This window comes from Sphaeramia orbicularis, chromosome 12 (genome assembly GCF_902148855.1).
Source record: "Sphaeramia orbicularis chromosome 12, fSphaOr1.1, whole genome shotgun sequence".
Lineage (NCBI taxonomy): Eukaryota > Metazoa > Chordata > Actinopteri > Kurtiformes > Apogonidae > Sphaeramia > Sphaeramia orbicularis.
In genome coordinates, this window is record NC_043968.1 from 47,611,943 (window position 1) to 47,639,520 (window position 27,578).

The following is a 27,578-nucleotide window of genomic DNA, read 5'->3' on the forward strand; positions in this document are numbered from 1 at the left end:
GAACTGAATTTGTACAAAAATTATTGAGCCGCAAGAAGCTTGTGTGTTTTCTTCCCGCAGGTTGTAACTGCAGTTTTGATCTTACTGTGAAATGTCAAAAATATTTGCAAAGCTACTAATTTATTGTGTTTAAATGCTTAAAGCGACAATTAGCCATTGAAAAAACTGACAATTAGTGACCAGTTTCTTTGCTGAGCAACTTCAAGAGTTATCTGCTCTGTTATAAAGACAAAAAAAAAAAAAAACATTCATTTTTAGCCCATTTAGTCCCATTTATTCAAAGAAACATGATTTATATCCAAAGGCTGGCAAGTAGAGAAATGTATTGTGAGATGTTACTTGAGTATTTTGAAATTTTTGGAGTTACAGGGACACCAACTGGACGGTCCATATCTGTTATTAAATCCAGACCGCTCAGTCTACTTGAGGCTCGGTGACTCTGAACCCAGTTGAGGATTCTTCACATCGATGGGGGACTCCACCTCCTGGGGAAAGAACAGAAGTAAAGGTTGTTACAGTACATTCATGTCATTAGAATAGATGCAAATATTTAAAACATTCAAAATTCAGCTACATTTATTTCACCCAAAGATCAGCCACAAACCACTCAAACCCTCTATAGTTGAACCAGCAAGTAAACCATTTACTATAAATAAAAAAAAATAAAACTTTCCACCCTAAACCAAAGCAGAATAAAGTTTTACCTCAGACTCTGAATCAAACAGTTCAGGCGGCAGGATGATGTTTCCCACCAGAGATTCTTTATCCTTTGATTTATTAAACATTAACATCACAGATCTCCTGAAACAAGACATAAGTTAATACAGTAAGTCACTGTTGAATTTTGCTCTTCAGGGCTCATTTGACCTTTTATTCTCATGATAAATCATATTCCACTCAGTCAGTATTTGTGAGGTTACTTCTACATGATCATCATCTACATCTACATGATCTGTAAATTAAATGTAGGAAAACACCTGATCGCTTAGGAAAGGTGAAATGTGGAGAAAAATTAATGCGGATGTCACCACAAAAATATTCTTAGTCTTTGAGGGTTAAGGTATGTAACTACAATAGATTACATTTTGATTACTTTTCTAACAAATACATTCTACTGAGCAGTAAAGACAAAATGGAACCGTGGCTTTGTTGTTCTAATGTTCTTCTGAAATATGACAAAAGCTCAGCAAAAAGAAGCAAATCAGAATGAATACACAAGCTTTACATTGAAAGTATATTCAGATGTAACTCCTGTGTGATCATTTTGATCCACAACCAGTGTCTGTAGCCGATTACATTTCTATATTAATTCAATTACGCAGCACCAATATATATTCACCCAGTTACTTCAGGTCTGATCAAGCGGTAACACATGGACACATTTTATGTTCAACAGTCTCTGTCATGTAAGTAGGGTAACTTATATGCATGTATTATACATATTTGAGTAGGTATTTATGTATAACAAAATTTAGGGAGATAAAATTTTAATGTGAAAAATGTCAAATTACTGCTGGAAACACATGGACTTACATTTATTAAGCTTTATGCAAACATTCAAAACATGCGTCTTGACAGAAATTGATATCAAGTAGGACAAAACCTTTTAGATATTATGTCCAAGTATACTGAAAATAAATTTTGGAGTAAAATATTGAAAAGTCTGTTTTATTAACATGAGAATAAATTAACATGTGAACAGGTTGCCACAGTAACACGTGACCAACTCTTTACCATTGAATGCATCACCCAAAATCTATTAAAAGATCATTACTTTCTGAAAGTTTCATTCAAGTATCTGAATTATAAGTGACTTGAAAATTTAAAAATTGCTCTTTTGTGGTAACACGTTGACGGGGCCTTTTAAAGCAACTCAAATGTTCAAACTCATAAATATCGATAACATTTACAAAATAATGACCATCTTATACTTGAATCTTAATCCTCTATATAATCAACAGATTGAATATATTTTCAAATTTTTTAGATATGATTTTTAGCATCAAATTCGAGCTATGGCTATGGTGTAAAAAGTACAGTCAAAATCAGTTGAAACTTTTTTTTTTAAAAAAGGATAACAGTTCCATAAAATAGAGATCTTTAGCTAAAAATGCACCCACTGGATAAATGATGTGTGTAAATGTACTTTTTCATGTTGATGTTCACTTTGGCTTGATCAAACCCTTCAGTGTCAAAGCTCCTCACTGTGTTTGTACCTTTTTCCATAAAAGACAGCAGCAGCCAACAAAATGAAGATGAGGCAGAAGAGACCCAGGCCGACACCTGCATGGCCTTTTCCTTTTTCAGCCTCTTGACAGAACTCCCCGGTGTAACCAACCTCACACCGGCACCGAGAGGCTGTCCCTTCTGTGATGCAGGTGCCGTGACCGTTGCAGTGGAGGTCACATGACTTTGAGGCTTTATTGGCTAAACCTGCAAAAACGTTTTTGGCATCAATGCCACTACTGGAAGGAGAAGACTGGGGAGGAGGAGTTTCGATCCCAGATGAGGCGGGGATTTTGTTTGGACCTGAAAAGCAAAGTAATGTGAATGTAGCCTGCATGACTCTACAGACAAGCCATTTACAGTGAGTCTAACATGATCTTATTGTCCTTCTTAGCAGCAAATTCATCAACTTTCTCTTCTTATGGACTGAAAATTTACAAATCCTAAGTGACTGTAGCTCATTTATTTCCCTTATTACACCTATACTGAAGTATGATAATCTCCTCCTATTAAAGCCCACAGACAAAAAGCCATGAATGAATCTCCTGATTCCAGATTTTAATTTCATATCCTGCGGCAGGCCACATGTGACTGGTATAACGAGATACTAGAGCAGTGTTTTTCAACCATGGGGTCGCCTGGAATTCAAATGAGGTCACCTGAAACTTCTAGTATTTGATTAAAAGAAAAATATATATACAGTAATAAAAAATATTTTTAATGATTCTATATTTCATTCTGATTAAAACACCACACACTTTTCTTAATAAAAATCAAGTTCAAATAAAATGCAGGATATAATATCTGAGAGGGCATATCTTGATTGACCCGATCATGTGACCATGTACATTACTACACTTCAACCTGCTCAGACAGTCGCAGTCAGAAAACTAGACCGAACAGAGTATATGTATGAACAATATATATTATATAGCTTAAATGTTGTCTAAAATCAACACTTATTTGCAATATAGTATTGCAAACTATTACATGATCAAAAATAAATTAATTTTAGCAAAAAAAATGTCTCCGTTTTGAATGTCTGGGGTCACCAGAAATTTGTGATGTTAAAATGGGGTCACAAGCCAAAAAAGGCTGGGAACCACTGTACAAGGGACTAAAAACACAAAATGTCATAACAAGATACATTTGTTATTTGTATTTTATCTAGGAGTAAGACTAAAAAAAAACAAAAAAAACAATCATGACACCTTCATTTTGTAGTCAGTTAAATGTTTTGTCTCATATTCCAGTGGCTTGAAAACAAAAAAAAAAACAGCCTAATTTGCTTTTAATGGATTTGTCAGAGCCTATTCATGTAAAAATAAATCTAGTCTTTACACTAAAATGGCAAAACTTCCATGTTTTCTCCAAGTCATTTACTTTCATGAACAAATAAAAATTATTTCCTTTCACTTAGAATTCTTTGTTTAGCATCTATTCTGCTGGATAATAGTTACAAATAATGTTTAATAATATAATAATGTAATGTATTAATGTGATGCATTTTATTTTAATTGATCCAGTTCAGTTTGATCAAGTCAAAATTGATCATTTTAATGTTTCAGAATATATTTAAAACCACGAGTATGTTTTTTCTATGCATGTCTGTGATTGAGGAAGGTGCGAGCTCCTTTCATACCACCTACATCAGAGATCATTCATGTTTCTTTTCTGCTTTGAACTGGATGTAAACTCACAGTCCTGCTCATCAGACTCGTCCTCACAGTCCAAGCGTCCGTCACAGAACTTCCTGCTGCTGATGCATTTGCTGCCATCGGAGCAGGATATCTCCTGGGCGGGGCAGATGGGGAGGGGCGAACAGGAAGTCACATTAACTGTGTAGAAGCCCCGCCCACAGGTACATGTCCGGCCTCCAGGATACGGCAGACACAGCTGGACACATCCACCGTTGTTGTTGGAGCACATGTTTGTTCCTGAAGGAAATGGATGAAAAAACAAAACATTTTAGAGTCACAGAACCTAAAGCGTGTGTATTTACTTTGAATGTGGGACTTTACCACTACAAGGAAACTAGTGGAGACTGAAAACCAGCAAAATACAAAAAACAGCAGGTCAGTCTTCCTTCTGTTAAAGATCCTCAGATCTGGAATACAATGCCAACTGAATTAAAAACATCAACTAATGTAAAAGTTTCCAACCAAAAGGCAAAACAGTGACAAACAACAACAAATCTGTGAACACTGAATCTCATCCAGTATTGATCTGATCTGTTATTAAGCTCTTGTTGTTTTACTTAATTCTGTTTTAACTTGTGGTGTTTGACTGTTTCTAGACCTGTGTTAACATGCATCTTATCAAATGTTTAGTCATTGATTTTACTGTTTTGTTTGCTAGTGTTTCTTAAAAGCAAATCAACAAGTGCAAGTCCTACATACATTGCATTGTTGCATATTTTAACCCTGTCATGCATAAATTATGAGAATGTTAAAGATTTTTTTATTGAGAGTTTTATTCCTCCTTAGGCATGAAAAAAAAAATTACGATCCAGTTTTTTTTTCCCCTCAGTGGAGTTACAAAAATATCCACACATCTAATTTTTGAAGTATAGAAACGTGTTTAAAACCCAATATCAGAAACTGAGATGAAAACAATGAAATAAAAACATTTTAATGCTGCTAATCTGACGTTTTCTCATATTTTAACATATTCTAATGCTAGTTATTACTCACATCATGGAGACAATATGCAAAAAAAAAAAAAATTGTCTAACAAATAACTGATTTACACTAAAACATATTACTCCAGATCAGGTTTATCAAGAACAGCAAAATTACAGTATTGGTATGAACTGCAGTGTATGGGATGATGCATAAGTGTCCACTGTGTTGGCTGATATGGAACTAAAACTACGAAACCCATGAATATACAAGAGAACAGCTGTAGAATAACAGCCCACTGTAGTGGCCAGTATGCATGAAGGGGTTAAAATGTAACAATGGTTAAACATACTGTTCCTGTCAAATAATTAAACAGGAATCTGTGTTTCCTCTATTGTGAGACAAGTAAAATCAATAACTTGTGACAAAGGAAATGAAGAAGCAGGCAGAACTAACTGACAGACTTCAGACATGTTCTTAGATGCTGTACAGAAGAATAAATAAAACCAAAATAAAAGAATAAAATACAAGGAACATGAATTGACCAGTAAAGTGAGAGCTTTCAGGTCAACTCCATCTTCACTGGAACAGAATCCACATCACTGCTGCAAAAATGTTCACAAATAACCCAAATAAAATTCTGACATTAATATCAGATTTTGTGAACGTTTTTGCAGCAGTGATGTGGATTCTGTTCCAGTGAAGATGGAGTTGACCTGAAAGCTCTCACTTTACTGGTCAATTCATGTTCCTTGTATTTTATTCTTTTATTTTGGTTTTATTTATTCTTCTGTACAGCACTATAGTTGTTTAAAAGTGCTTTACAAATAAAGGAAAGAGAGAGCTTAATTATTACTTTGCCCCTTTGGATAAAAGCCTCTGCCAAATGCATAAAAGTAAATGCTCCTATCCTCACTTATGGTCACAACCAGTGGGCAGTGACTGAAAGACAATATCATGTATACAAGTGGCACAAATCAGTTTCCTGTTCAGGGGGTTCATTCATCAGCTCAGACTGTCTCCTGGTGAGGTGGTTTTGGGCCTGTTTAACTGAAGGGGGACTTGAGGGCAGACCCAGGACATGCTGGAGGGAGCTTTATCTGTCAGTTGGACTGTAAATGGCTCATTGTTACCCCTAGAGGAGCTTGGTGAGGTGGATGAGGGCAGGGAAGTCTGGGCTTCTTTGTTTAGGGTGCTGCCTATATAACCCAGACAGGCAGCATAAAAAGAGAAATGTTTTCCTCTTAAAAAAATTAAATTCAATTTGCCCATTTATTAAGGTGTGATAAATGTGAAATCAGAAGCATCTTCCAACTAAAAAGAAAATTCATTGGGGCTCTTCTTAAACATACTATACACAGAAGATAATCATAGCCCTTAATAGGTTAATATTTCTGTTTAGTGTTTATAATCCATATAAAATTTACATTAAGCCAACAAAACTAAATGTTGTAAATGCCTCCAAACCATTACATACCAAAGAAACTATATGATTTAAATCCAAATGAATAATAAAATTTAGTGATTGATCCATTTATCCAACAACTAGGTTTAAACAGGCATTAGTTGGAGATTCTGCTAATGTGTAAAAACAACTGTTCTAGTACGACTACAGACAGGTGGAGTCAAAGGCTTTGCTGGTTTGTGTGCAGACGGTAGGAAAAAGGGCCATCAGCATTTAACAACACAGTGGTGAAAGAACATAATTAGATACTGAAAATGCACAGAATATGCTGTGGATTATAGTCACTTTGACAGTCATATACCAGACCTCTGCTGGCTTTACTAGTGGCATTATTTGACTCAATAAAATAATTTAGAATATTTACAATGAAAAATGTGACAAAAAGATGTATTTACTAATAAAACAGCACTTCCTTGTGAATATCTCAGTCAGCTTAGATCTGTCTTAACCTCATGTTTTTTGCCCATTTCCACAATTATGAAAAGTGCACAATTTAATAATGTCCTTATTTACAGGATGATGCATTTGTTCAGGCTAGTGTTTAGTGAATTGGTTATGGAGCATGTCATGCATTAAAAGGGACATTACACTTCTCAGTTTTTCACATGTTGTAGTTGATGATCCTGTAGACTTTATGCAAAATAAATCTGATATTAAACCTCTGTACACAACATTATTCTGCATGTCGTGACTGTCCATTGTCTTGTCTTCAAACTCCACCCACTGTGGATCTTAGCAGTTATAAAAAAGAAAGAAAGAAAGAGGGAGTGGTGTGTGAATGTGTGTGTGTGTGTGTTAGATCTTCATTCATCACCACTCCTTCCCACTGCAGCGCAGTAACAGATTGGACTCTGTCTGCCTGCTGAGCCCCATCCCTGTGCAGGTATCACATCACTGCCCTCTATTCAACTCCATCTGAGAGCGAGTCTTTTCACTCTGCCCACAGTGTCCGATAACAGTGTCTACTACCAACACTCAGACACACAATTAGAAATAATGGAAAAATTTAAAAGTGTGGAGATGGTACCATTCCTGATTTATGACTAATTAACTGGTTTGGCATGATTGTGTTTTCTAAATTAAGCTGAAAGCATGTGACAAGCCTGTTGGGTTGCATTACAACCTTGGGCTGGAATTAGGACATTATGTACCATGGATTTCTCCATTTACAAACCACTTTCATATTTTGCAAATAATACATGATCTAAGTGGCTACGAAGTTATGACCTATATCTTTTACAATATTACTGACAATTGGATGTGTCCTTGTGATTATGTTGTTCATCCTTCCTGTGAAAAAAAATTGGGTCAGAGTGTCAAACATTCTGAATGAGACTTTTTCGAACGAGATTTTATCAGAACTACAATTCTATCTGATCCAGTGTAAGAATTGCTCTATTTACCTGTGACTGCGTAGTGTACTGCACATATACTTATTTTTACCTTTACGCAACTTTTAATACCAGACTCTAGGCTAAATGGCCTAAATGCAGAAATGATGCTGCTGTAGTAGAATAGCAGTGACAGTTGTATTTGTTATACATGCATTTACATCATTTATGTTATTGCAACTCTGTATTAAGCAAATCTACATTATGTAGCCACATGTTGGTAAAACACATTTCATTTCAGTCAGTTAATTGAGCATCTTTACCAATTAACCCTCAGTTTTAAGATTAAGTGTTAACCACATTATGGCATCTTGTTTTATGCTGATGTCACTGAAATGAGGTGAACTGCAAATGAACCTGAACTGAAAACATAAGCAAAGGCTTCTGTTAATTCAACAGTCAGCTGTACTGTTACATGATAATTAAAGACAGGCATGGACATAGTTATCCCTGGTCATGTATTTGTTCTCATTGCCCTTCTTCGTGCTGCCTCATATGCATTTTACAGTTTCTTTACTGGTGTCATTGCTTCATCTGTGCCTGACTGATACTTGGTCACATTCCCTTTGTGTTGTGTCAAAGATGTTTCTGTTCCCCAGACCCATCATGTCTCATCGACCCCCCCTAATGGCTGTCACTTAACTTCCCCTCAGTGGTTTTCTCTCATTTGTCTCCAAGGCTGCTCCAGATAACACTTTAAACATATACTGCAGATATGTGGCAGCTTTTAGTACAATTTGTCCCATAGTGTGCTCTCCATCGCCTTTGTTTTCCAGTCTTCCTGACTTTGGCTTGATGGAATACCTGCTCAAAACCTGTAATTTCCTCAGCAACATGCATTTGATTATAGTTGTTTGCTGGACTGTTGCTGACAATTTGCCAGTCCTTTGTGTCACGCTGGAATTTTGGAAGAGTAGAATACTAAAATGTATAATGTTTTGGTGAGGTCAGGTTGCTTTTTCCTCTTTCCATTGAAGGTATGAATGTAAAGAGGCTTTTATATTGGTTGTTTATATTATTTTCTTTACATTTTTTTGTATTATTGTTGCTTATGCTGTAAATGTTGAAAAGCCCATCCAGGGACAGGAGTTTCACACTAGCTCAATACTATAAACTCCTTATGCAGAACATCAGATGTTCTGTATGCCCTCTATGTCTCACTGGATTGTCCCTGACAAATAAATGAATCAATTAAACTGAAAAAACAAATATAGAGACAATTACTCAATTTATATACCTTAACCTGAAATATACAAGTATATACCTTAACCTGAAATATACAAGTAGGTCATACTGTCTTACTGCATGCACATCATACCATTAGCCCTGAAATAGTTATGAATCCACGCTTCCCCCCCCCGTTTTCTACACACACCCCCACATCCAGACACCTACCAGACTGGCTGTTGTTGCTGTAGGCTTTGACTTCTATCAAGCTGGTCTTTGTTTCAAACCACAGCTGTTTGGGCTGAAGGCCATCACTGTACCACAGTTTGGTCACATCTACACAGATTAGAGAGAAAAAAAGATCAAACAAAACTCCACTTCAGCTCTCGACATATACATGCAGGATTAACAAACCATTCAACAGGATATTTAATTGTGTGTCACTACTTAGAGTGAATAACATTACATAAAATAGGCCTATGTGAGTGAGTAATAAAGAACGCGACAAATGCCTTTTAAAAGGTAAAATAAGTCTGTGATGCCACCTGCTGCATGTAATAGAAAATAACAGGAGAAACATGGTGAGGCCATAAACTGTGTAAGATACAACTAAATCAACACCGTCAGCCTGTGTACAGGGTGGGGAAGCAAAATTTACAATATTTTGACGCAGGGATTGAAAGACAGTGTTTGACCAATTAGTTTATCGAAAGTCATGAGAATTTATTTGCCACAAGAAAATTGACATAATAGAAAATGTTTTTATTCTATGTGTCCTCCTTTCTCAATAACTGCCTTCACACGCTTCCTGAAACTTGCGCAAGTGTTCCTCAAATATTCGGGTGACAACTTCTCCCATTCTTCTTTAATAGTATCTTCCAGACTTTCTCGTAATAGTTTTGCTCATAGTCATTCTCTTCTTTACATTATAAACAGTCTTTATGGACACTCCAACTATTTTTGAAATCTCCTTTGGTGTGACGAGTGCATTCAGCAAATCACACACTCTTTGACGTTTGCTTTCCTAATTACTCATATGGGCAAAAGTTTCTGAAAAGGTATGGATAATAGTGTTAGGTATGATTATGACATCAATATATGTTTGGTTTCAAAACAATTGACGTAGTGCCTGCTGAGAAAAAACAACTAAATGTTCATTGTAAATTTTGCTTTCCCACCCTGTATAGTCATGATTTACACAAATATACTCTATTATATCCATTTTCAATATGGCTTAAATCTAGTTTAATAACATGACAGTAAGTGTAAAGACTTCCTCATTTCTTGAACCAAACTACCAATACCAAACCTTGAAAATGGATCACTTCAAATAAAAGCACTTAAAACCTTCCCTTACCTGATGCATGTATATATTTTAAAATGACAAGTGACTTTAATAATTATTCTTCCTAAAATATAAAGAGGAAAATCTTGCCTTAAAAAAAAAAAAGTTACATTATTTTCCAATAAGGTGGTAAGAAGTATTCGAGTCAGAAGACAAAAAACCACAGTCTATATTATACAGTAATCTATCCATACATGCTACACTCAAGAACAGTATAAATTGATTTTCTCACCGCAAGAACATTTAACCTTTTCATGCACGAATTATGAGAACCTTAATCAAAATTTTTTCCTGAGTGTTCTTATTCTTCTTCAGGCCTGAAAAAAACAATGTGATTGAAAATTTTCTTCTGAAAAATTAAAAAATAAATAAATAAAAAAAAATTTAAAAAATACATAAAAAGATAATGATGAAAAAAAAAATTCCTATGAACCTATTTTTCATGAAGTTGCAAAAATATCCACTCAACTGGACACCACACGTTTAATTTTTGACACACAGAAACATGTATTTACTGATAAATTGTGTGAAAACTATGGGGAGGGCTTTGTGATTCTAGGGGTTTATGCTCAGGAGAGATCTACAAAATGTTACCAATTCATGTCAGAAAAGATATGTAGTGTCTTAAAACTTTAAGATGTGTAAAAAAAAACCAAAACAACAAAAACAAAATCCATGAATACAGAACAGAAAAGCTGTAGAATAGCTGTCCACTGTAGTGACTAGTATGCATGAAAGGGTTAATCAAAATGATATTTTCCAGCTCATTCAGTTCTTTTTGTCTGTTAAGAATTATCCCTCAACCAATGCATTGATCTAAACCATTTTCCAATTAGTTTTTGTGTGCGTGTTCTTGTTTTTTAGTTTATTCACTCCCCCCCCCCCCCCCAGTCTGTTTCGGTTTAATGCACAAATCAGTTACTATAGTACAAGAACACCAAATTAATACTTCATCCCACCTTCTTCAGATAAACCTTTTCTTAGTTTTCCATCAGACTCTGGGGACTTCTATGTAGGCACAGTTTACCCAGTCATATTAGAAACTGGCTAAAAACCGTCTGAAACTCATTCAAGAAGCTAACCACAGATTTATCTCCAGCCAGTTAAGTAATACAACATAACTGCTCGCTCCAATGATTATAGACAATTCTATTTGTTTGTCTGTAAATGTAATGTTTTACATTAGGAGGTTCACTTACAAATCTCTTATGGGATGTCTTTGGCTCTTTCCACACATTTCTTTCTTGACTTATTTGTTTTACTTAATTTTTATGTACTGCCTTTATCGCATTTCCTGCAGATTTGGGTGTATTTTATGTTTTTTTTTTCTTTCACTGTCAAGTAAAAACTTAAATGGAAGAGTAAATATTTGATTAAAATGTAACACAGGTAAGAAAAGTAAAAGGTAGTCATTGTGTGGGCTGTGTCACCATTATGTGAAGTCTCCGGATTAATATAACAGCTGCATTTATATGTATATTACAATATCCTTAAGTACATGTGCTTGAGCAACACGTTTTCCAGCTGATCCAGTGGTTTTTAAACTATTTAGATTAAGGTGGAGGAGAATCGTCATTATTTTATCACAACTCTGGACATGTTGCTTTTTTTTTTTTTAAATACCATCTTACCCTTATCCAATGTGACCCAGATCAGGATGTTCTCAACATATGTGAGGGAGGTGAGAAGACCTGGGCCTGTTTTGTATTGTCTAAACCCAGATCCATCCAGTCCGATGCAACTGATGATCCCTTCAGCTGGAGAAAAGTAATCGGACATTTAACACCTCGACAGGCCGGAGTAAGTCAGCAAAAATGTCAAAAGTGTCCTAAATTAAATCCAACAAATGTTTCTACTCTCACCTGCGTCAGCCCAGTAGATTACAGTCCCGTCATTGGAAAAGACCAGAGAGGTGGGAATGGTGGATTTTTTCCACAGCAATGCCTTTTTACGGCCATCCATCCAGGCACAGTTCACCTCTGACTGGCTCTTTGTACCTGCTGTCCCTACTGCTGAGTAGCACAGTTTACTGGACGGGGGGTGAAGTGCAATTGATGTAGTTTCCTGAAATGGAAAAAAAAAAGAGCTGTAGACCAGGAGAGGAAAATAATAGTTTAGACTAAAATTAAACATAACCATAGTTTTGTTAGTGTGCATTTCTCCTCACGGTTGTGTAAGGCTGCACAAACCAAAGTAAGCAAGGAAGGTATCACTGTCTTCACAATTAGCAGGTAAGGACAGAGGACATTCTATACCACAGGTGTCAAACATGCAGCCCGCAAAACCGGCCCGCCAAAGTTTCTAATCCGGCCCACGGGATGAATTTACCAAGTACAAGTTAAGGCATCAAACTCAAAAATAATATAAAAACCTACAAATAATGACAACACCAATTTTTTCTCTTTGATTCAGTGCAAAAAACACCAATTATGAAAATATTTACATTAAGAAACTATTCTTTTAACAATAAAATGTGAATAGCCTGAACAAATATGAACAACCTGAAATGTCTATAGAAAATTAAGTGCAATTTTAACAATATTTTGCCTATTACTAAATGTTTTGTGCCTTTGTAAATCTGATCTGTAATGCACATGTATAAATGATAAGTTGAGGCATAATATTGATAAAATTGTACTTACATTTCTTAACAAATGTAATTTTTCAGGTTATTCACATCCTTTTTTTTTGGATAGTTTGTAAATGTAAATATTGGCATAATTGAATGTTATTTTTTGCACTAAAACAATTTGGAGTTTTTTATTGCCTATCATGCTATTATTTTACTGGTGTGGCCTACTTCAGATTAAATTGGGCTGAATGTGGCCCCCAGAAGAAAATTAGTTTGACACCCCTGTTCTATACAGATCAATCCATCTGTTTGCCAGATAATGCAGAGTGTTTGTCACATTTGATATAGTTACAGTCTGCATGTATATCATACAAATCAGCCAGAGTTACTTCGGACACCGTGGCCACCTTCTGTGGTTAACTTTCGATCATAAATCCTATCCATATGCTTTAAAAAGTAAGGCAAAGAGGAGTTTTTCTGTTTCCAGTGCTTCCATATGCGTCTTATTCAGTCCTGCAGAGGTTCAGTAGTGAATGTGTTTAAGCATAAACTCTTCAAGGCCCAGAGCAGAGTTCCAGACATCTGATTGTCTCCAATTTATTCTCATTTTCTATCTGCCAGTATCAGGTGTCTCTGCGTTTGAAGAACCCAAAGTTTTATACAGTTCTTGTAGAGTCCCGATATGACATTTTGTTTATCTGAGAATGTATGATTTTATTGAAATTATTACTAAGAATGTACAACTGTGACCACTGAAGAAAGTCACTGTTTTCAGCTTCTGGATTTTTTTTTCTCTTTCCTCTCTACATCTAATCTTTACTAAGGCCCTTCATTTTAATATTGTTGTGGGCGTTTGAGGATATTCATTTATATGATTAAGTGATCATGTACATGTATCTGAAAAGAATCCTATTATCAGCCAATCTAATTCAGACAGTCAAACATATCTGTGTGCATAAATGGAGCCTCTGAATGTCCAAAGGGAAAAAAAACAGAGAAACTCCACATTGATATTATGAGAGGTTCAGTAGTTATTCAACGGTGATAGATGTGATCGATTTATTATAATTTCATCATTTAAGTTAATAAATGTAAGATTATAAAGGTTAGATGTAAATTGAAAATATGTGGAAGTCAAAAAACATCTACAGTCAACAAAAAAGCTTTTTCAAAGCATTTTTTCCTTAATTTCACATAGATTCATTGATTCTCAGACAATGCAAATGAAAAACTGTGACCTGAAATGAACCAGATGATGATTTACTCCTGACGCTAAATGTTAGAAAAACTAAATGAACTCTTACATGTCATTTGCCACAAAAGGTGTTCTAGAAGTGAGAATAAAGAAAACTACTGCAGCAGCCTAATAACTGCCAAAAATAAAATATCATCTGGGATTACACCAGTGTTATTTCACTCACTTAAACCAGACATACTAGAAGATATCATGGATTTTCTTTAAAATCCATAAGTCCTATGAGCTTAACAGAGGTTCTTATGTGATTTTTTATTTTTTAAAAAGAAAACCCATGACATGAACATGATGTGGTTTATGAAGCGAAAAGCTAAAAATGTCCAAGGTAAAGAAAAGCACAAGCTGAGCCCTGGACCACCTGCTTCACCTTCATTGATGCTGTCAACACTAATGTGGTGTAGTTGTTATTACGAGCAGTCACATGGAGATCACGCCTCTGGGTGCTGCTCCAGTAGAGGTTGGAGGTCACCCAATCAACTGCCAGTGCTGTGACGACATCATCCTAGTGTACACACAAAATTGAGGTGCAGTTCTCATGAATATTTTAAAACTACGGGAGGAAAAATATTCCAGCTCTCGACAGAATTATTATACTTAGGTTCTTACCGTCAGCTTTAGAATGTGTCCAGCGGGTGTCAGTCCCTGCCTAGACCTGGAGCTGCTCATTTTCATCACATCCACAAAGCCTTGACTCGCATCAGCCACATACAGGGACAGCCCAGGTATGGAGGTGTCCAGAGCAGAGGCCTCAGTCAGTCCAGGAAGGGATAAAACACGACTATTTGGCATTTTCTTGAGGTTGACACCATCACGATGCATAGACTGTAAAGGAATCTACAAGGCAAGAAACAAGTTTTATCTGTATAACACATTTTTACTCCAACTGCTTTAGAAAGTAAAACATTAGATAACTGTAGTAAGTTAGAGCTGGTGGAACAGAGGACTTATGCTGTTGGCCAGAGTCACTGAGCCTGTTTATATACACACTAACACACTGATCATTATCTGATTTCTGAAGTTATCTGATTATTCAAGTGATCATGTAAAAAGGATACTCTGATATGATTTATCAAATAAAAGCACTTATACGATTATGAGAAATCAGATTAATACACTGCTTCCTCCCCAATATTCCAATGTGTTTATGGATGTATACAGGTTAAAGCTGTGGGAGACTTTTGTCACCCAGTTTTCATCAAATCTGTAAAACCCAAGTCAAAGCTTAAGTATCACGAATCTGTAAGTCTTTCCATGATTACACACCTGAATCTCTTCCCTCATGGTGAACAATTTCGAAATGTACTCCACCATTAACAGTCCATGTGTTTACAAACGGAGCTGGTAGGTCACTCAGGCATTTTCAGAAATTTGTCGCGACATGCACTGTGGGAAGTGGAGCTCCACGCAGTGAAGTAGCAACAACAAACATGTTGATCAAGCGAAAGTGGGTACGTGGAACTCTGCTTCCCACAAAGCATGTCACAAACTAATTTCTGAAAATGCCTGAGTGACCTACCAGCTCTGTTTGTAAAAACAGTGTTTATGGTGGAGTACATTTTAAAATTGTTCCCTCTGAGGGAAGAGATTCAGGTGCGTAGTCACAAAGACTTGTGGATTCGTGATTCTTAGGCTATGACTGGAGTTTTACAGATTTGATGAAAAATTAGCGATGAAAGTCATACGCAGCTTTAATCTGATTTATTTTGTTCATTTACATCTGCATGTGTAAAAAATGAAATTATATAAAACGTAAGTGATATAGTCAAACATGAGTGGAAGACAAGAAGAAGAATTCTGAGTCTACTGTGATTAAATATGTACATACTCTGAAAGAAATCCTATAATGGGCTAAAACATCCAAACCAGGGCATTTTGATTATTGTATATTTTGAGTGCATGTAAATGCATCAAATCTGATTGGGAGTAATCAGATCATTGTGACAGTCATCACATTTTCATCTGGGTTTGTTTTTTCTGTTAGCAAGATAACTGAAAAAGTTAAGGATGGATTTTCATGAAATTTTCAGGAAATGTTGATTGGGGGGGCTGATCTGCCTTGGCAGAAGTCTGTGCTCTCCAAGTGCTTTTCTAGTTGTGGTCATGTAAACGGGCTCAGTGTGGTATCTAGATGTTACTATAAATGAGATGGAAGGATCGAGCAACAGATAAAGACCAATTCACCTGACCAGTCACAAACCTTATGTCAATAGATTAAATCACAAGTCTAAGTGTTCGGACTAAAAGCCTGTCGAACTCGTCCTTGAAACAATAAGGAGACAGTTTTCTACTTTACTTGATAAACTTTTCTCCGGGACAGGAGCAGGATGAATGACAACTCTGCAGGTAGAGAGCAGGTGATCCTGTCTTTAGACAACAGCAGCCCCTTTGGACATCTGCAGACAGCCGTGGGTCGTCCTATTCGCCCCCTCCCTGCTGGAGTCAACAGGCACAGATGGGAACACTGCATCTGGTCACAGGGGCTGGAGATGGACGGCTGGGAAAAGGCGTGCATCAGCTGGATAGAAAAGACGCACAATAAGTATGAAAGGCTCGAAACTACACGGACTTTCATATAAAGCAAGGCATTTCAGTCAGAACATACTTTTAGTCCAAAAGGCTGCCCTGGTCTCTTAAGGAGAATCTTCTGATCTTTTCCAGTGTTCTTGTCAGCTGAGCGAATAGTTCTTCTCTTTGTGTCCGACCAGAAGATTCGATCGTTGAAAACGGCAACTGAGAAAGGACTTGGGGTTTCAGCTAACTGGAGAATCTAGTTCAACAACAGGACAATCACCGCCAGTTAGTAAACAATAAGAACAATACTACACTGGTAGTAAGAGCACATCACAGAAAAGTACTAAAAGTACTACACATACCGTTTTATTGCATTGTACATACTGTGTTTTTTTCATACTTCTTTCTGTATATGATGTACATAATCTTGATATAAAAACACTCAAGAATATGTACATTTTTAATCTAGCTGAGAACCACCTGTAGGCAAAATTTTGTTATGTGCACATAATGACAATTACCACTCTTAAATCTTGAAAAATAACTTTACAAAATATGACATTTTGACTTCATCATGTCTGTGAAATGGCTTATAAAGAGTCTGGTCTAGACCAGCTCTAATTGTAAAGTGTCATGAAATAACTTTTCTTATCATTTGCCACAATATAAGTCAAATCTGACTGACTGACTGACATACTTTATTCAGTGAGTGATAGTCTGTGGATACATAGTGTAGATTCACTGGTGGTTTTGGTATTTCTAAGTTTGTTCTGTATGGTTTTCCCTCTGCTGTCTACATAGAACTCCCTTACATAGGTAATATTCAAGTGTCTCCAGGCTGCCTAACGTTGACATCTTAAGTATCTCAGATGCCTGTACACTTGTGAACCTAGTGTTTTCAGATGCATCATCATAAGATCATGTTCACCTTGACATTATCTCCATCCAGAGAGGCTGAGCCAATGCAGTGCAGCTTCTCATCTACCCAGTATATCCTGCTGTCCAAGAGGTCAAAGGTCAAACTGACGGGCCATATCAAGCCTCGGCTCACCACCACTTTCCTCCTTGAACCGTCCATCCCAGATCGCTCAATCTGAGGAGTGCTGCCAATCTCAGACCACAACATCAACCTAATAAAAAAAACAAAACAAAAAAAAAAAACATTGCACAACACAAGATTATCCATCCATCCCTGGTTGGATCAGAAGTCCGTATTACTTACAGGTAAAACTGCATCTTACCCTCTGTGTGACAACAGGACCAATGAGCTTGGCTGCTCCAGATCTTCACCCAAGACCACAGTGTAGTTCTGAGACCTCAAAGTGACATCACTGAGCTTCACCGCCAGAATCTGACCCACCAGGCCATCAACCCAGTATAGGTTCTTACCCACCCAGTCCACGGCGATGAAATCTGACTTCACTCCTGCAACAACATTACAATGATGGCACAGTTTTGTGAAAGGCCTTATTCAGTTGTTAGTGGGTTTTTTTTTCTATATCATGACCGCCATCTACCAAGTATTAATGACATTTAATGAAAAAACAGCAAGTGTCTTTAGATTTCATCTTTGTTGAGTAATTTCACACATAATCCTAGAATCACAGGTAGGTTGGGTAATGAGAAAGATCTAAGTTTCAGCTTGTAACCAAAAACATTCAATTATGTATTTTTTGCTCTCTGTTAATATCTTTTGTTGTTGGTTTTTATTAGTCTCCTGGGTATTTTTTTTTTTAATGCGGAGAATATTTGCTTGGATTGAAAGTTAATTCTTCTCCTCATCCTTGTTTCATTTATTCCTTAACACTTTCAGTGCCATGGGCCGATTAAATCGGCTTTACGAAAACAACCTGTAAAGTGCCACGGGCCGATCAGATCGGCTTTGGAGAACACGCCACATTTGTGTACAAACAAACCATCCACCCCATTTCTTTCTCACATTTCGATGACGTTCTTTCTGTATCCCCCTTTTGAGACCAAGCAGACGGGAATTTGAGGTCACGCGACCGAATAATATTTTTATATCTTTTTAATGTTTCTTATTCTCCGGTGTTTCATCAGAGGGAGCCCTCCATGCCGGGGGGCGGCTGTGGACTCCGGGGGCTGTGGCGCCTTCTCTCACTGGGGTCCGCTCCTTTCTGGTGGGTGGGGGTCCCAGTTGGCCCTCTCCCACTAGTTGGGATGCGGGGCTGTGTTGCTGGTGCCTGGTCGCCAGGGTCGGCGGCTGCATCCTGGTGCAGATGGCTCTCTGAGACAGCGCCTCCTAAATGGATGTTTTACTTTTACTTGAATATTTTTGTTCTGGTCTACCCGTGCTCAGTCAGTCTTCCTAAGTATGTGTGAGCTTGTGGGTTTGCATGTATATATGTGTGTGTGTGTGTGTGTGTGTGTGTGTGCGTGTGCGTGTGCGTGTGCGTGCGTGGGTGTACTGATTTTTAAACTGATATGTAAAGCACTTTGTGCTACAGTTTTTAATGTATGAAAAGTGCTATATAAATAAAGATTATTATTATTATTATTATTATTATTATTATTATTATTATAAATTATGCAAATTACGATCAATAATGAATCGGCTGCGTCCGGTGCGTTTTGAATCTAATTAGCAATCGGTCGGATGTTACCGAGCGGTTTCCTGCAGGATTCTTCAAATATTATAAAAAGGACGCGAAATACTGAAAAACGGCCAAATTCTGTGGCACTTTTAAGGCTTATTAGCCCCTTAACTGTCTGGCACTTAAAGAGTTAACGCTGATTTTGATTATTTAGATTTGCTCCGAACAAGTAGTTTTTCCATAAATTACATATTAAAAATAAAAAACTAAAACTTTTTTAAAAAAAGTGAATCGAAACCCACACTACAAGCTCAAATCTTAACATGATTACTGTAACCTTGATCTGCACAGGCCCCCGATAAGGGAGGTGGAGGTCCTGGGATGGTCCTACCTTTAATCAGGGTGCCTTTGCTGTTGGGGTTGTTCATGTCTGTCCATCGGATGCTCTCGTAGTTCGAGCTGAGCCAATAAACTCTCTGTTGAGCCCAGTCGTAATCCAATGAGAAAACTGGACGATTCCGAGCAGAAAGCAGACGCAAGGTGGCGCTATGAACCCCCAGAAGTAACATCTCAGACTGCACAGACGCCAGGAGCACAGGCTCATCTACAGATGGAAACCACACAGCAGTCACAGTATGGATCGCGATCTTTGTTCCTGTAGGAAAAAAAACAAACTGTGTGGTTCAGTAGTACCTTCAGTTTTGCAGCTTTTGTTGTCTGGCTCCAGGTAGAAACCAGGGTGGCAGTGACAGACGTAGGACCCACGGGTGTTCAGACAGATGTGTTTGCAAACGGTGTGCGGCGCTGCGTTGCACTCGTCAATATCAACACAAGACAAACCAGAGGAATGGAGTTTGAAACCTGCAGCGCAGTAACACCTCTGCAAAGAGGATGAGATAGAAATGTGTTTTACATGAATACATTCATGAGTTGGCTCTGAGATCAGTGTCTTCTTCTGCAACACACTTTTATAGCAAAACAGAATTTCCCTCCTGTGGCTTCTAGTCTCCAACTTTCAACATGTTAAATATAGAACATTTCAAGAAGCTTTTAAGACAAAATGCTAAAGACCCATTTCTGGTCTTGAAGGAGAACCTGCAATTACCCATACAGCATTACATTAAATGAGCATTAACAAGAAGCATGTTAATTGATTCTTGATTCTTTTGGATGGTTTTTGTTCTTGAAAATGTTTCATCGTCCATCCAAGAGACTTCATCAGTTCTGCATGTTCTAAAACTTATTCAAGACCAAACGTAACATGCCTGTACTTGAAAACCCTCAGCTTTCAGTCCACGTCAAAGTTTTTGCACATACGGACAGCAAACTGATGATAATGGCCTGCGGCAAGGGCCGAGGGTAAAAACCTGTCAAGTTGAACTTCAAAAACTAAAGATGAACGAGGATCTGGACAAATGAGAACATCCAGAGAAATCTTAGCTGATTACTTATTGAAGTATAGCCTTTTGTTTTCATCATCTTAGGCCATGTTAGTTCACACGTCACAACACACTTGAGGTTTAATAAACTGTACAATTGTGTAAAAAAGTGTTTATGTAGTCTATGTATTTAATCCAAATGTTCTCCCAAAACACACTAAGGCCATGACTTTAATGTTAATGACAGAAGTGGACCCCCGTGAAAATGAAATGGTAGATCTCAATGCTTTATCCAAATAGATACATTTTCTAACAATATATAAGTTAGTCTAATCAGTTTTACAGTCAAAAGCTATGCTGTTGGAACTCTGGGCCCCTTCAGCTTTTTATTCAGCAGAGGAACACTCATTTTTTTAAGGCTGTGACAGAGCGGTACCGACAGCCTCAGGTCATGTCGAACTGACAGCCTCATCTTGGACTAACCGGTCCGTTTGGTGTGCTGACACAGTGGTGGTCACACCGGGGAGCAGATGGACTGGAGCAGTTACGCTGAACACATCCCACTCCTTCCTCTGATCTGTCAGCACAATTTCTGATGCCATTACACACCAGCCTGGGCTCCACACACTCACCGCTGCTGCACTGATACAGGTGAGTGGGACATTTTCTCTGGCTACCTGTGAAAGCAAATGCATCATTTAAGTTCATTTTTCCACACAGACTTGAACTGATACCTGATTATCCATGAAAATGCATTATTACACTCAGACTATAATAATGCCATTGGAGAAGGTTAATGTGATAATTATCATAAGCCATTTAAATACAAAAATTCATACATTTGTCCTCGTCCTTGCCATTTCGACAGTCTGTCGTCCCGTCACACCTCCAGGACAGAGGGATGCACTGACTGCTGTCCCCACAATGCCACTGGTATTCCCTGCATTCTACTGGTGGAGTCTCACAGTTCTGGAAACAATTTAGAAGTAGCAAAGTTTCAGTCACATCAGTCAAACATTTGATCCCACATGGGGGAACTCAAGGTAAGTCAGTACATCAGAAACATCTTCAATGATCACTACATAACAGTAAATAGGTGCCAATTAATAGACTAAAATCAAAAAAATTCAGATTTATATATACACACCAATACACTGAGAGGTCAGACAGCTTTCCATACATCTTTAGCATATTTTATTAATTTGATTACCTCTGGATGAAGCAAGGTCTTATACAATTTGTTTTACAAACTACAGGTTTATGTTACACCCCTGATGGCATAGTCAAACTCAAGTATGAGGTTATAAATCCGAGCATGTTCCATTGATCTGCTTGTTTTTTGTTAATGTTTCTGAAACAGGGATGGAGGCAAATACGAGTCAATTTAATAAAAACGGGTCAAATAAATCCTCATTTTCATCCAACAGCTGCAGAGTTTGCCCAGTCGTACAACCTCTGATGTAACACTAACAGAATCTGTGCTTTCAGTAAAGCCTCATGTTCCGATTGAACACAGATCACAAATATTATATAAAGTTTTTACAAGGTCAGTGAGTTTACTATGAATGGTCTGTCATAGAAGGGGCTTTGTAGAAATCTTCTTTGGTCTTCAATATGTTGAGGTTTAGAAGTTTCCTGTTGCAGTCAACATATTCCTGAAATGTCAGATTCAGAGAGACCATCAATTCCACCTAAAAAAACCTCCTTCCTTACCTTCTCATCTGACCCGTCGTTGCAGTCTTCCTCCCCATCACAGATCCACTCTTTCTGCAGACACTCATGGCTGTGTGGACACTGGAGTTCTGTTGGGCAGCGTGGTGGTCTGGAGCAGCCCTTCTCGTCTGAATGATCTCTGCAGTCGGCGTAACCGTCACATCTCAGGGCCTCGTCAACGCACTGACCGCTAGTGCACCGGTACTCATGTGGGGCACAGGGCACCAAACCTAAAAGGAAAACCACAGATATGTCATGATCTCTAGTCATTCAGGTTTGGATCATTTCATTCAAATATGACTGCTTTGATCAAAATTAAATCACATACCACACTTTTGCTCATCTGACCCGTCGGTGCAGTCTCTCTCGCCGTCACACAGGAAGGTCTCTGGGATGCAGCGAGTTTTGTTATCGCAGAACAAATGGCAGCCCTCACTTAGACGTGTACAGTTCAGTTCATCAGATCGATCCTGACAGCCGCTGTGACCGTCACACACCTGCTGCTGTGGGATGCACTTCTTGCCATGAGAACACTGGAACTGCCCTAGGGTAGAGACAAACACCGCCATTCACTAATAATACAAGCAACATCAACATAAAACATGTCTAAAAACTTTTAGATTAGATTACATAGAAGTTACCTTCCCTTTGAGGGCTCTGCCAAAGGGATCAATACAGTTCCAGTAGCAACTAGGGCTGGGTATCATGGACAATTTCCTTAATCGATTCAATTTATAAGGTTCTGAATCAACTGATCATGACTCAATTTGATCTGATCTTGATTTGATTCAGTATTAATTGATTGATTCAGATTCATTTAGTGATACCAAAGTACAATTTTGAGCTGTAACCTGATTATTTGACTACCGCAGCAATAAGGTATCAATATTAAATTGGGGGGGGTGTCCATGATTGTCAGAACGGTGCAAAGTGAAAGTGAAACTGAAGACTCTTTACTATTCCTCCAACTCTCCGGGCCCACTCCACTGCTGTATGGGACCCCTGGGAATGCTGGGCCCCATAAATTTGTCACGTTATCCCTCTATGTGACCCAAACATGACTTTTTAACCAGTTGGACACTCAAACCTTCTTTGCATTTGGTAGCACAGTCCTCTTCATCTGATCCATCCTTGCAGTCAGGTTCTCCATCACACACGTGGCTGTAGAGAACACACTCCAGACCGTCTTTACATGACCTGAAGCCAATGCGACACCTCAGAGGGGTCGGCCTGGTGCTGACAGACGCTGAACGAAAAACATCAAGAGACAGGCCATTTAAGTAGAGAATGATATTATAAAGACAGGCTGACATGGGCATTACTGAATGATTAGTGAAGTGTTACTGAAGGGCACGGTGCAAGTGTTGCTCTGTGTCAAACATTAAAAATGTTTCAAATAATAAAGAAATTTCAACAGTGAGCGGAGTTGAGAGATAACATGCACTGTGTAAATGTAAACAAGTAAAGTAAGCAGAGGTTACTAATACCCCCGCCTGGTCACACAATACTTTGCCCCTCTTGCTCACTAACACCCTCCCTACCCAGGGATTGAGTCTCAACTTTCAATCTTTTTAAAAACTTTTCAAAAATTGACAGAATAACACATGTAAAGAACATGTGTGTGAAACTTGAAAAGAACTGGGTGAATAATGTCTGAGAAATTGGTTGAAAAATGTATTTAAAAAAATCCCAAAACTGAAATTCAGCCATCACACTGTGCACTGCACCTCTCCTACTGGTAAAGAATGTATGTGAAATTTGAAAAGAATAGTGTCCGAGAAATAGGATGGACAAAAATCTCAGATGAACAGACAGAAGGACATCCTGTGGGGCAGGCAAGGACATAAAAACAATGTAAACAAAATTAATCCTGATGAAGTTAACATTTCAACTGCAAAATAAAGTAACAGGTTCTTGCCTTGTATAGTCGGACTTGGAGTTGTGGGCGTAGATTTACACTCCTTCTCATCCGATCCATCAGAGCAGTGGTTGCGATTGTCGCAAACATATCTTTTAGGGATGCACTTGCTCCGGTCACTGCACAAGAAATCAGCTGATATGCAGAGAGAAAAAGTCAGTGTGTGGGATCAAAGCTGAGGAAATTCAACTCCAGTAGTGTTGGATATTGAACTAAACAGAGCAAAGATTTCCCTCAATATTATCATTTCACAACAGTTTCCTTGATAAGCAGCAACATTTGCATGAACTTACCTGGATTTTTACATTCGTACATACAGTTCTCCTCATCGAAGCCATCAGGACAGTCTTTTTGTCCATTACAGATCTGATTCTGAGAGATACACACTGATGAACCTGGACAAAGAGCTGAAGGACTGATACAACGAGACGTAGTCCTGAGGGTAGGAGGTACCGTCACTCTACCATGAAGGGCATCTGAAAAGGAGGATAGAAAAGAGTGTAGCCTCTTAAGCCTGGTTACCCCGGTACTGAAGGGAGTCCCAGTAATGTCTGGGTTGACATGGTGATGCTTGTAGCAATATAAACATTCTATACAACCAGAAGAATGTCAGTTAAAACCAATTGTTGGACAACAGAACATAAGCCAAGCAACAAGCACCAAAGGGGGAAATCTAGAAAACAAGGTAACCATCCAAGACCAGCATATGTCATGAATATTTATGAGTAATTTCATAAAACAACAGAATAATGTAAAACTTTGCACCACTAAACAGACCCAACAGTACATGTATTATTTCTGTACCGCTAAACTCAAAAATAAAAGTGATGATTATGAATGTTGTCTTGCCTTTTTCCTAATCATAACTTGATTTTATATGAACGAAACTTGGGCTGTCAGCCATTCCATGTTGGACTAGAATGATTCTGAATGGAAACAAATGGCCCAGGGCTTAAGAGTTTAACCCTTCAGAGACACTTGACAGCTAAGTTTAATCACATATAAGAATGCGTTTTTGCTGAATAAATAGTTTCACTTCTGGTTCTGAGTGAATGATGGCTATAGAAACTACACTGCAAAAAAGGGCTGTCTAAAAACAAGATAAAAAAAACTAAATCTGAGGAAAAAGGTACTCAAAACAAGTAAAATAACTGTCCATGCAGCAAGATAATTTCACTTGACAAGAGTTCTTGAATTAAGATGTATGAACACATAAAATAATAAATTTACTCTTAAGACAAGACAAATTATCTAACATTTCTAAATTTAAGTTTTTTTAAAATCCTGGTTAGAACCAAATTATTTGCAGTGTACATCTGCTGACTCACCACAGCCGACCTCATCTGTGCCATCTGGACAGTCTTTGTCTCCGTCACACAGGAACTTCCGTGGGATGCAGCGTTTGCTGTCAGCACAGTGGAACTCACAGCTCTTAGTTTGTTTCCAACAGTTGACTTCGTCAGAATGGTCCAGACACTGGGCCCTCCCATCACACACCTGAGCAGCAGGGATGCACTTCTTCCCATGGGCGCACTGGAACTCACCTGAAGTCGACACCAGCAAAAGACAATTTATTACATTATGGACATTTCTGATGCTTCAACATGTGTTTTCCATTGTCTTTATTACCTCTGAGGCCATGCTTCCACCAGCCTCTATTCAAGATTGTGGACACCAGAGTGGTGACAGACAACCAAACAGTTCTGATTTTTTTTTTCCATGTCAAAGTCAAGGTCAGGAAAATTCCAGAAAAACTTACATTTGTTAATATAATGTTAAATTTAAATCCCATCCATGTCAAAACTCATCTGATTTGATTCTAGTTTATCACATACCTGTATAGTGTTAAGATCTAGTGGCACAACAAGTTTGATCATGAGAGATTATAGAAGATTCATTTCTATAAGTTATTATTTTGGGAATTCTTTGACCACTTTACATTGGGAATGCCCAACAAGATCAGGATGCTCTGACCCAGTGATTTGGCCCCACTCTTGCCCATTTTGTTATTTGCAACACATCAGCTTCAAGGGTTAAATGTTCACTGGTTGCCTAATACACCCCCCCACTGACAGGTCCCACTGGAATGACAGTCAACATCAACACCACTTTGCCCGTCAACAAGCCCATTTACATTCACATTAAAACGGCAATCATTATGTGATTTCTAGAGTTAACAGATAATTCCAGTGACCATGCAAACAGGATAATCTGATATGTTATGGGGTGTCCAACTCCAGTCCCAGAGGCCCGGTATCCTGCATGTTTTAGATATTTCCCTCTTCCAGCACACCTGGTTCAATTAATGATCAGCTCATCAAGCTCTGCAGAAGTCTGATAACAATGTAATGCCTGGATCCCCCCCCCCCCCCCCCCGTACTCCGTCTTCCTGTATAAAGGTTAATCTGATGGATTTTGTTCTTCTACATCTGTGCATGTGTAAACACAATTAAGATAGTAGAGAATGGAAGTTATGTACGTAGTGATGGTAAAATTAAACTTGTCAAAACCTGTTGTGTTCTGCTCACATTTGACAATGCATGTACTCTGAAAGAAAACTCATAATGGACTGGAGTGTCTAAACCAAGGTTTTTCAGTTATCACAGTTATTAAAGCTGCGTATAACTTTCATCACCAATTTTTCATCAAATCCTACCTAACAAACAGTTTGTTTATGGTGGAGTACACTTCGAAATGGTTCACTGTGAGGGAAGAGATTCAGGTGCGTAATCACAAAAAGACTTGTGGATTCGTGACACTTGGGCTATGACTCGGGTTTTACAGATTTGATGAAAAATTGGTGATGAAAGTCATACGCAGCTTTAAGTGCATGTAAATGCTTTAGATCTGATGATTACAATTACCTGATTAGTCCCGGTTATCTGACTTTTATTATCATGTAAATGGACTCAATGGAGTTTAGGTTGGCTGTTACTTGTGCAAAGGGGTTAATATTTAACCACAGGTTCCTTTGGACCACTGTCTTCCCAAAGTCCGAGTAAAATCTTGAGCCTGTTAGGAACGGTATGTGGTTTGATTTCTAGCTAAGACGAGATTTAAAAATGTGTAAACTCCTCAGTCAACACTATATTGTTATTGCACTTTGTATTTTGTCAAATAAAAAAATGTATGCATTTGATAATTCAAAGTCTAATAGAAGATATCTGAAACATATCTTTAAAGATATTTACATACTGAACATTACTTTACTATTTCATATCTTTAAAAATGTAAACATAAGTGACTCAACCAGGTTTGCAGGTTTGTGGGCATCCCTGTTCATCTGATCCGTCCAAACAGTCGTTCTCTCCGTCACACATGTGGCTGTATAAAACACACGCTGACCCATCTTTACAGGGTTTTGCACCTCTGCGACACTTTAACACATCTGGTGGAGCTGCAGATGAAACGGCGCTCACACAGTTAAGCTCATCCGATCCGTCGTTGCAATGTGAGCGAC

The 27,578-nt window shown here is 38.0% G+C and overlaps 1 protein-coding gene across 1 annotated transcript; it reads right to left on the bottom strand.

The window, feature by feature from the left end:
- Nucleotides 1–276: 276 nt before the first annotated feature.
- LOC115429095 (low-density lipoprotein receptor-related protein 8-like) lies at nucleotides 277–26,120 on the bottom strand. Its single transcript, XM_030148343.1, has 26 exons — nucleotides 26,058–26,120; nucleotides 25,954–25,970; nucleotides 25,748–25,773; nucleotides 25,447–25,662; nucleotides 24,412–24,594; nucleotides 24,119–24,253; nucleotides 23,288–23,446; nucleotides 22,529–22,744; nucleotides 22,201–22,430; nucleotides 21,327–21,456; nucleotides 20,971–21,164; nucleotides 19,802–19,988; nucleotides 19,500–19,712; nucleotides 17,795–17,978; nucleotides 17,482–17,683; nucleotides 16,645–16,809; nucleotides 16,336–16,557; nucleotides 14,649–14,876; nucleotides 14,410–14,544; nucleotides 12,078–12,279; nucleotides 11,847–11,972; nucleotides 9,099–9,206; nucleotides 3,927–4,163; nucleotides 2,217–2,529; nucleotides 705–801; nucleotides 277–485 (listed from the first exon to the last, which is right to left on the bottom strand). Exons 1-26 carry the CDS (start codon nucleotides 26,118–26,120, stop codon nucleotides 420–422), a joined length of 4,254 nt encoding a protein of 1,417 aa, XP_030004203.1. The 3' UTR covers nucleotides 277–419.
- Between the last annotated feature and the right edge of the window lie 1,458 nt (nucleotides 26,121–27,578).

Bases quoted from the DNA above. Each gene is read 5' to 3' on its own strand.
- LOC115429095 (XM_030148343.1), bottom strand. From the start codon at position 26,120: ATGGGCAAGAGTGGGGCCAAATCACTGGGTCAGAGCATCCTGATCTTG. The intron at 24,595-25,446 runs GTGAGTCAGCAG...CCTCCTTTTCAG, and splicing joins CACAGATGAGGTCGGCTGTG to ATGCCCTTCATGGTAGAGTG. The intron at 12,280-14,409 runs GTGAAGCAGGTG...TTTCCATTTCAG, and splicing joins TGTTGACAGCATCAATGAAG to GAAACTACATCAATTGCACT.